At 43.7% G+C, this 9,774-nt stretch overlaps 1 protein-coding gene across 1 annotated transcript; it reads left to right on the top strand.

Moving 5' to 3' along the window:
• The first annotated feature begins 846 nt into the window (after positions 1–846).
• On the top strand, positions 847–9,774 carry LOC102019614 (olfactory receptor 10T2-like). The gene is made up of 3 exons (XM_005406177.2): positions 847–936; positions 3,480–3,581; positions 8,824–9,774. The coding sequence occupies exons 1-3, from the start codon at positions 847–849 to the stop codon at positions 9,772–9,774; spliced, it is 1,143 nt and encodes a 380-aa protein (XP_005406234.2).

The following is a 9,774-nucleotide window of genomic DNA, read 5'->3' as shown; positions in this document are numbered from 1 at the left end:
AAAAAAAAAAAAAAGCTTTTGCACAGCAAGAGAAATCACCAAGAGTGAAGAGATAACCCACAGTGTGGGAAAAAATGTTTGCCAGCTTTTCCTCAGACAAAGGATTACTACTGAGAACATATAAAGATTGAAAAAAAAAATTCGGCCCCCCCAAATTTAAACACCCAATCCAAAAATGGGCATCTGAGATGAATACACACTACTCAGATGAAGTACAGACAGTAAAAAAAATATGAAAACAATGTTCAACATCACTGACCATTCAAGAGATGCAAATTAAAACAACACTAAGATTCCATCTCACCCCAGAGAGAATGGCAATCATCAAAAAATCAACCAATAACAAATGCTGGCAGGGATGTGGGAAAAAGGAACCCCTCTCCATTGTTGGTGGGAATGTGATCTGGTACAACCACTGTAGAAATCAGTGTGGAGATTCATCAAAAAACTAGGACTAGAGGTTCTTTCTGACCCAGCCATTCCCCTCCTGTGTATCCTCCCAAAAAAATGGAAAGCTTCATATCACAGCGATATATGCACAACTGTGTTTATAGCAGCACAGTAGTTTATAATAGCCAAATCTTGAAAACAACCCAAGTGCCCATCACCTGGCGGGTAAATAAAGAATATGTGGGGTTTTTTGGCACTAAAGCCATTTTTCTAATTTTTTTATTTTAAAGAGAATTTTTAAAAATATAAAAATGATACAGAATTTCAAAACAAGATGATAGGAAATAAACAATGGTTGTTACATTGCATATCATTATCTACAAAGTAGTTGTTCAGATTACCAGATATAGGCATGCAAAATTGATGAAAAAAAGGAATATGTGGTCTTTTTACACAATGGAGTATTACCCTGCCATGAAGAGGTATATGCTCAAGGCATTTCTCGGAGAATGGATGCACATGTATAAATACAACGCTGTTTCTCTGGTGAGAGAAACCAGAAGTGTAAATGAGGACAAAATGTGCAGTTGGTATTGAGAAATAAGGAGAAAATGTTCAAATGGGGAGGAGAACAGAGAAAATGGAGGGGGAAAGGAAAGAAGCGAAATGAGAAAAAAGAAAACCATGGAAACAAAGCCTTTATAAATGAGAAGAGGGGGGCTGGGGATTTAGCTCAGCGGCAAAAGCGCCTGCCTGGCAAGCGCAAGGTCGTGAGTTCAGTTCCCGGTACCGGAGAAAAACCAAAAAAATGAGAAGAGGAAAAGGGATTAAAGGGAAGGTAGAGTACTGAGAAAAAAACAAGTTATATCATGTACAGGTACAAACACTCTACAATGAATGTAAACATTATGTATATCTAAAATGCACAAACAAAATTTGATACAAAAAATTCATTTTTATTTTTTATTTTGAGGCAGGGATTGCTAAACTGCTAAATTACACAGGCAGGGCAGGAACTTGTGACCCACCTGCCTCAGCCTCCCAGACTGTGGGGATGACCAGCATGCCTGGCCAGGATGACCTCCTTCTAGCTGTGGGTGACAGAGGCAGGCAGTGGGTGCTCGGTGCAGAAGGAAATGGCGCCCAGCCACTAGTCAGGGAGGGCAAGGCAGCGGGGCGGCAGCTCAGTCTTGATCAGGGCCAACTGGATCAACCTAAAGAACGCTGAATTTAAAACATTGAAGGGCCAGGGATATAGCTCAGCAGTATAAGCTTCTGCCTGGCAAATGCAAGGTCCTGAGTTCGATTCCCTTACCAAAAAAATAAAAATAAAACATTGAAGTAAAAAATAAATAAATAAAATTAAAATGAAAAATTGAAGTAAAGACCGCATGACATCAATGGACAATTCAGTGTCACTGAAGACGCCCACACATTGTGCAGTTATCGCCTCTCTGGGGTTGCAAAATGTTTTTGTCATCCCTCAGAGAAATCTGTTCCTCATTAGCAGTCACTCCCCGCCCCTTCCCCAGCCTCTGGCACCACTGGCCTGCTTCCTGGCTCTGTCGATGTACCCACTTTGCAGATTTCGTGTGCACGCAGTCTTACAGTGTACGGTGCCGTGTCTGGCTCCTCTCACTGAGCACCCTGTCTCTGAGGCCCATTGGAGCCACACTGTGCATCAGAACTTTATTCTCCTTTACGATGAATAACACAAGGATGAGTGAGAAAAACACACTGTGTGTTTAAAGAAAGAAAGAAACAAACACCATTACAGTAAAAGATGCGTTGTGAGGAACCCTCCTCTCTGAGCATACTTACCCCACCATTCTTGCCACTTTCTGAAGAAGTTCTGGAAGTCCTCTTCTGTGAGTGTCTTCGTGAAGGGTGACAAAACTATTCAGTGGATGCTGCAGCCGAGTGCCGTCGGGGCTCATTAAAACATGACTGTGGGTCATCACTCACCTTATTCATGGCTCTGACACTGTGTGACTCCTGGTTCTTCCTTGAAGTTAAAAAGATCATTCAAGTTAAATATTTTAAGCGGATTCAGTATGTAGAGGCAGCCACAAGAGTGCAACTAAAGACACAGAAAAGGATTTCCATGAGCCTGGTGTGGTGATGCACACCTGTAATCTCAGCACTTGGGAGGCTGAGGCAGGAGGATCTCCTCAAGTTTGAAGCCAGTCTGAGCTACATACTGAGTTCAAGGTCAGTCTGAACTACAGACCAAGACCTTGTCTCAAAATAAAAACAAAACAAAACAAACTAACAAACAAACAAGACTCAGAGAATAGCTTCAGAAATTGGCAAGAATGATGCAGTAAATGTGTTCACAGCAAGGGGGAGTGTCTTGTGGGGAATTAGTGGAAATATGTGTTTTATTGTAATCGACTATCAGAGATGTGAACATTAACTAGTTTCAGTCACACCTTGCACATCCTGATGTGAAACACCCCATGCTATTTATCCATTCATCAGCTGTTGCACATTTAGCTTCTATTTCTGGTGTTTGTCAGTGGTGCTGCTACAAACATTTCTGTAGTTGTTGGTGAAGAGCTTTTCAACTCTCTTGGGCCCACACCTAGGAGTAGAAATGCTGGGTTGTATGGTAACTCTCTCTTTAATTCCAAGGAACCAGCTATCTTGTTTTAACTTGCATCTGTTTGTCATAATTTTGGGGGTTTTTTGTCTTTTTGAGACAGGGTCTCACTATGCAGTTCAGGCTAACACTGAGCTCACTTTGTAGCCCAGGCTGGTCTCAAAATAAAAATATTTTAAAGAACAACTTTTTCCCATTTGGTATTGGATCTTCTACTTGCTCATTGTCCACTGGGGTCTTAGAGGACCACAGTTAACTTGGTTAAGCTGGGCCTCTGGCCTGGTAGTGATGCTTCTGAGTGCCCTACCCTGACTGTCTCCTGTCCCATCCTGTCCCCGGGGGTGAAGCATCCACACAGCCGGGGCATGTGCTGATCTTAGCTTACATCCCCAGTACACAGGGGTCCACAGGACCCCACAGCTGCCTACACGGGTGGCTCCCATGCAGTAGAGCCTGAGACCCTTTCGTGGGCCCCTCCTCTGGGTAGGACTGTGACGCGGTGTGTGCTGCTCTGCGTGTGGCCGAGCGGTGGCCACTGGCGGAGGCTGCGGCCTGCACGTACATGCGTGGGACATTTGTGCACAGACACGTGAGGTCCCTTGTAGTGCTGTCTGGGTGGGGCCTGGGGCGGGAGAGGAGGAGACAGGCCATGGCCCGGGGCGGGCTCACCGCGCCCCCCACACTACCTCCCTGCTGGCTGTGGAACTCTGAGAGTCCGGAATTCTGTGTTTGAATCTGGCTTTCAGGTCCGTATCAAGGCATGTTTTGAATGCAGGGAGTCAGACCACATTTGATTTCACTATTTGTTAACTTCATTTTTCACTTTAACTATTCTGTCACCTAGTGTGTGGATGTTTCTTTGAACACTGCAATTGTTAATAGGTTGGCCTGTGGGGTTTTTTTTCTCTCAATAATTTGTAAGCCTGACCACTAGAGGGCAGAAAAGGCAGGCTGTCTTGGTCCCGGCCCTTTTTTCAAAGGCGTTTCAGAACTCAGGTTGAGCTGTGTTTATCTAAACCTATTCTTTTTTCTAAATTACACAGTTCTTTTAATTGACATCCAGAAATGGCATGTATTTATCATGTCAACAATATGAGGTTTTAAAGTATGTAGGCATTATGGCACAGCTAAATTGAACTAATTAGCACTTGCATTGCTTCACTAAGTATATTTTGTGGTGGGAACTCAACATTTACTCTCAGTACTTTCAAGCCTGCAGTCCATTGCTATGAATTACAGTGTCCTTGTTATACAATAGATGTCTTTGTCTCTTTTTTTTTTTTGGTTTTTTTTTTTTTTTTTTTTTTTTTTTTTTTTTTTTGGTTTTTCTCCGGTACCGGGAACCGAACTCACGACGTTGCGCTTGCCAGGCAGGCGCTTTGCCGCTGAGCTAAATCCCCAGCCCCTCTTTGTCTCTTTGTTTTATTGAGACAGGGGCTTGCTCTAGAGGCAGGCTGGCCTGGGACTTGAGATCCTCCTGCCTCAGCCTCTCCATGTGCTAGGGTTACAGGTGTGCACCACCATGCCTGGCAATAGATCTCTTAAATGCATTTACCTCATCTAAGTCAAATCTGGTAAACTTTGACCGACATCTCCCTAAATGCCAACCTTCCTGCTCCTTGTAATGAATGTTTTGCTTTCTATGAGTTCTACTTCTGTACATTCCACATGTGTGAGCTCATGTGGTAGCTGGGCCCGGCTTATTTCACTTAGCAGGATGTCCTCCAGGATTAGCCGCGCTGGTGTGAATGACAGGATTTCTTTCTGTCTTTGTCTGGTGATAGAGACCGAGTGTGCTTTGAGGCCTTACCTCTCATGAATAATGCTGCAAAATCATTAGAGTGCAGACACCTCTGACATTCTGAGTTCGTCAGTGAACTCTTTGTTCTTATCATGGTACTGAGCATTGAACCTGGGGCCTTTGCTGTGAGCTCATTCTCCAAACCTTTAACAATTTTTCTTTTTATATTGAGGCAAGGTCTCACTCAGCATTAAGTTGCCCAGGCTGATATGTAACTTGTGATCCTCCTGCTTCAGCCTCTCAAAGAACTGGGATTACCAGGGTGCACAACCATGCTTTACTATCAATTAACTCTTGATAAGTCGGGAAAGATCGTCTTACAGTCACTTTCCTTAAGGCAAAGTCTGTGTTCCAACGGAGTGCAGAATACTCACATACACATGCACCCACCTATAGATATAGCCATTGAGGTAGCAGGTTAATCAGGTAGAATGTGACAAAACTGTCATCCATCCAGGATCTCTCCTGACATCTCATCAAGGTGTTCCAGAATCTCATGGTTATTCTTCAGTTAACTGAATCTCTTTAGTTATTCTTCAGTTACCCACATTTATCTATGACATATAGTGTGTAGCAGCCCCAGTAGTCTTAGGAGGCCTATGAAGTTCTTTCAATGTCTTTGAAAGTTTGATTTTAAAAAAAGACATTTAAGATTGGTTAAAGATTACATACATCTTTATACTGGGACAGACTCAAAATGCAATTTTTAGTTTTTTTGCTTTGTAGCTTGCTTGCTTTCTTCTTCCTCTTCCTCCTCCTCCTTCTTCTCCTCCTCTTCCTACTCCTCCTCCTCCTTCTCTATCTCTTTCTCCTTTTTCTTCCTCTTCTTTTTCTCTCCCCCCACATGATGGAGCCCAGCACCTCACACATGCTAAGTGAGCACTATACCATGAAGATTCATCCCATCTCAGAAAAATGAGATTTGTTTCATGGGTATTGTATAAAGTTCTGCATATGAGTTTTGGAAATATGGCCATTTTTTGCAATATTTGTTCTGCTTATTCTGGAACAGGAGCTATCTAACCATTTTCTCACATCCTCTTTAATCTCCCTTTTAATAATTATCATTTTTGTTGTAGAGGTCTTTCACGCCTTTAGTTAGGTTAACTCCTAAGTATTTAATTTTTCTTTAAGCTACTATGAATAATGTTGTTTTCTTAATTTCTTTCCTGATGGATTCATTGGGGTTTTGTTTGGTTTGGTTTGGTTTGGTTGGGTTGGGTTGGGTTGGGTTGGGGTGGGTTGGGTTGGATTTGGTTTTTGTTTTGGTTTTCTGAAACAGGCTCTTGCTATGTAGTTCAGGCTAGCCTTAAACTCACTATGTAGCCCAGGCTGGCCTCAAACTTGCAGTGATTCTCCTGCTTCAGCCTACTGGGTGTCTTACTTCCTTTGTTGCTGGGACAAAATACTTGACACTCACAAGTTAAAGGAAGAGATGTTTATTTCAGCTCACAGGTTTCAGCCCATAGTTGGCTGACTTCAGGGGAGGTAGCATGGCAGAGAGGAATAGCAGAGGAGAAGCAGCTCATGGCATGGCAGGCAGGAAGCAGAGTAAGATCAAAGGGAGGAGGAAAGGAGATAAAACGACAACTAGGCCACCCCTACAGACACAAAACTTCCTACCAGGATTCCTCCCAACATCACACTCAGCTATACACTCATCAGTGGAGTAATCCATTGGTGAGTATCACACTCCCATTATCCATTCATCTCCCAAAATCTCCACCTATGAATTCATGAGGCTCTATGAATGCATGAGGGACACCTAGATATAAACCACAGCAATGGGTGTAGTAGTCCATTTTAGAGAAAGTTCCATGTGCTGCTGAGAAGAATGTTATTCTGTTGTTATTGGTTGGAACATTATGTAGATATGTATTAAAACTAGCTGATAGAAGACATGGTTCATCTCTGACACTTCTTTCTTGATTTTTTTGTCCAGTTGATCTATTTTTCATAGTATGGTATTGAGGTATTCCATTATTTTATTTATTTTATTTTATTTTATTTTATTTTTTGAGACAGCGTCTTGCAATACAGTTCAGGCTGACCTCAAACTCATGGCAATCCTCCTGCCTCAGCCTCCCAAGTGCTGGGATTACATGTGTGCACTACCATGTCCAGGTGAAGTCTACCATTATAACAGCAGTGATGTTGATCTGATCTTTCTGTCCAGTAGTATTTGTTTTATAAAATTAAATGTGCCAGAATTTGATGCATATATATTTATAATTATCATTCCTTCCTGTTGAATTGCTCCTGCTGGGGGCTGATCAGACCCTCAAATATCCATGGGGGGAATGATGAGGAAGAAAAAAAGACAAAGACAATATTCAAGGTACAAGCTGGGCATGGTGGCACACGCCTGTAATCCCGGCACTCGGGAGGCTGAGGTAGGAGGACGGTTGTGAGTTTGAGATCAGCCTGGGCTACAAAGTGCACTCAAGGCCAGCCTGAACTACAAAGCGAGGCCCTGTCTCAAAACGACCAAAAAAAAAAAAAAAAATTCAAGGTACAAGGGGAGCTGGGTGAATGTGCACCCCTTGTGCACATCCATAGTTGACCCACTTTTATTAGCAAATGAGAAGCACAGGAAAAGTGGAGGTGTACTTTTCATGGAAAAATGGCTGCAGCAGATAGGGAAAAGTTAATGGGCTGCATAGATAGGGAAAAGCTAAAAGTTAACAGGTTTTTCCCTGTACCTGGATGCCTGCATTCTTTACATTATCTTAAGCCGATGTTATCTTGTCTTAGGAGCTCTGTAGTTATGAGCTTTCTCTGCACAGGCAGGCAGCAGGCAGCCTTCCACATACTTCTCTGTTCCTAAAGTTAGGTCACCAGTCGTGTAGCCTGGTTTCCAGCACAGTAAAATATTATTTCCTATCCCCTGGTCCCCAACAGTTCCCTTAACCAATACGTAGTGACCTTCTTTGCCTTTTCTGATCAGTTTTGGTTGGAAGTCCACGCTACCTGAAAATCGAATAGCTACTTCTGTTTGCTTTTGGGCTCCCATTGGCTGGTATAGAGTTTTCTATCCTTTGATTTTTAGTGCACAAGTTTATTTTGGGATTAAACGTGTTTGTATGCAGCATAACATTGGGTTTTGTTTTTGATCTATTCTGCCAGTCTGTGTCTTTGGCTGGAGAACTGAGATCATGCACATTGAGAGTTATTACTGAAAGGTATTGACTTATTCCTGTCATCCCGTTGCTTTCCTGTTACTGATTCCCTTATTGACCTGGTTTGTTTATCTGCTCACCCTGCCTGGTCTGTGCATTCTATCTGAGCTTTTGGCATTGCTGGATTCATTGTTTCTAAGATATCCTTGAGAATGTATTTGAGCATTGGTATGGTGGTCATGAAGCTGTTGTTCTTGTTGTTGTTTTTGTTGCTGTTGTTGTTGTTGTTGTTAAGGAAAGACCTTTTTCTCTATCAATTTTGGAAGATAGTTTTGCATGATATATCAACCTGCATTGGAAGTTGTTTTCTTTTAGGGCTTGAAACATTTCACTCCAAGCTCTTTAAGATTAATGTTGAAAAACCTCCTGAAATTTTAATGAGCTTTCCTTTATAAGTGATTTCTATCTTTTCTCTAACAGCTTTTATGAATCTGACTTTGGCACTTCTGGGATTTCAACTATGATGTGCCATGAAAAAGTTATTTTCTGCTCATGGCTATTTGGAGTGCTGTATGCCTGGCTTGCCTATCCTTTTTCTTTCAAGACAGCGTCCTGTTGAGTTGGTAATTTTCCTAGGCTGAGCTGGAAAGTCCACCCTTCTGCCTCAGGCTCCCAGAGGGCTGGGATTACAGGTATGCACTACCTCTTCCTATGATTTTCTTTTTTTTTTTTTCCTATGATTTTCATACCCATTGAAGAAACACTGTCTGGGTGATATTAGGAAAGGAAATGACTTAGTATTCTGGACTACTATGACCTGTTTGGAAGAGAGAGATGGATTCTTCTGTATCACTGATATCTAGCAGGCCCTCACTATGTGCCCTATTCCATTTTTCTGTGTCTCCTCTCAGGCTCCTGAGAAGCTGAGGGGAAATGGGACGTGGCTGGTGACAGAATTTGTGCTGGTGGGATTCTCCAACCTCCCACACCTGAGGACCACCCTCTTCACGTTGTTCCTCCTCACCTACCTGGTCACCCTCAGTGGCAACGTCACCATCATCACCATCATCCATGTGGATGGGACCCTGCACACGCCCATGTACCGCTTCCTGGCAGTGCTGTCCCTCTCTGAGACCTGCTATATGCTGGTCACCATCCCCAATATGCTGGCCCACCTGCTGATGGAGAGCCAGGCCATCTCCATCCCCGCATGTCGGGCTCAGATGTTCTTTTTCCTGGGCTTGGGATGCAGTCACTGCTTCCTCCTTACCCTGATGTGTTATGATGGGTGTGTGGCTATCTGTCACCCCCTGAGATACTCAGTGATCATGAGACTCACTGTCTGCCTCTGCCTGGGAGCCTTGGTTTTCTGCTCCGGGTTCTCAGTGGCCTTGATTGAGACCTGCATGATCTTCTCCTCACCCTTCTGCCGTGGGGACCGCGTGGAGCACTTCTTCTGTGACATCGCCCCGGTGCTGAGGCTCAGCTGCACCCAGAGTGCTCACAAAGCCCTGGGCATCTTCTTCCTGAGTGTCCTTGTGGTGCTGGTCTCTTTCCTCTTCATCCTGCTGTCCTACGCCTTCACTGTGGCTCCCATCGTGAGGATGCCCTCGGCCACCAGCTGCCACAAAGCCTTCTCCACCTGTGCGACACACCTCCCTGTGAACACTTCATTTGGGTGTGCTGCCTTCGTCTACTTGCATCTGAACTCCTGGGCCCAACCCCAGAAAGACCACCTGATGGCGCTGTTCTACATGGTGGTGACTCCACGGCTGAACTCTGTGGTCTACACCCTGTGCCACAGGGAGGTGAGGGTGGCTCTCAGGAGGATGCTGACTTGTGGCCACATGACTTTTCAATAA

Source organism: Chinchilla lanigera, unplaced genomic scaffold (genome assembly GCF_000276665.1).
Source record: "Chinchilla lanigera isolate Chin_1 unplaced genomic scaffold, ChiLan1.0 scaffold00094, whole genome shotgun sequence".
NCBI classification, from domain to species: Eukaryota; Metazoa; Chordata; class Mammalia; order Rodentia; family Chinchillidae; genus Chinchilla; species Chinchilla lanigera.
This window is presented reverse-complemented; position numbering and strand designations above follow the sequence as displayed.

What these genes read in the sequence shown, in the direction of transcription:
- LOC102019614 (XM_005406177.2), top strand. Translation starts at nt 847, where the DNA reads ATGGAGTATTACCCTGCCATGAAGAGGTATATGCTCAAGGCATTTCTC. An exon ending in AATACAACGCTGTTTCTCTG is followed by an intron (nt 937 to 3,479) that starts GTGAGAGAAACC and finishes TCCTCTGGGTAG; the next exon opens with GACTGTGACGCGGTGTGTGC. An exon ending in GGACATTTGTGCACAGACAC is followed by an intron (nt 3,582 to 8,823) that starts GTGAGGTCCCTT and finishes GTCTCCTCTCAG; the next exon opens with GCTCCTGAGAAGCTGAGGGG.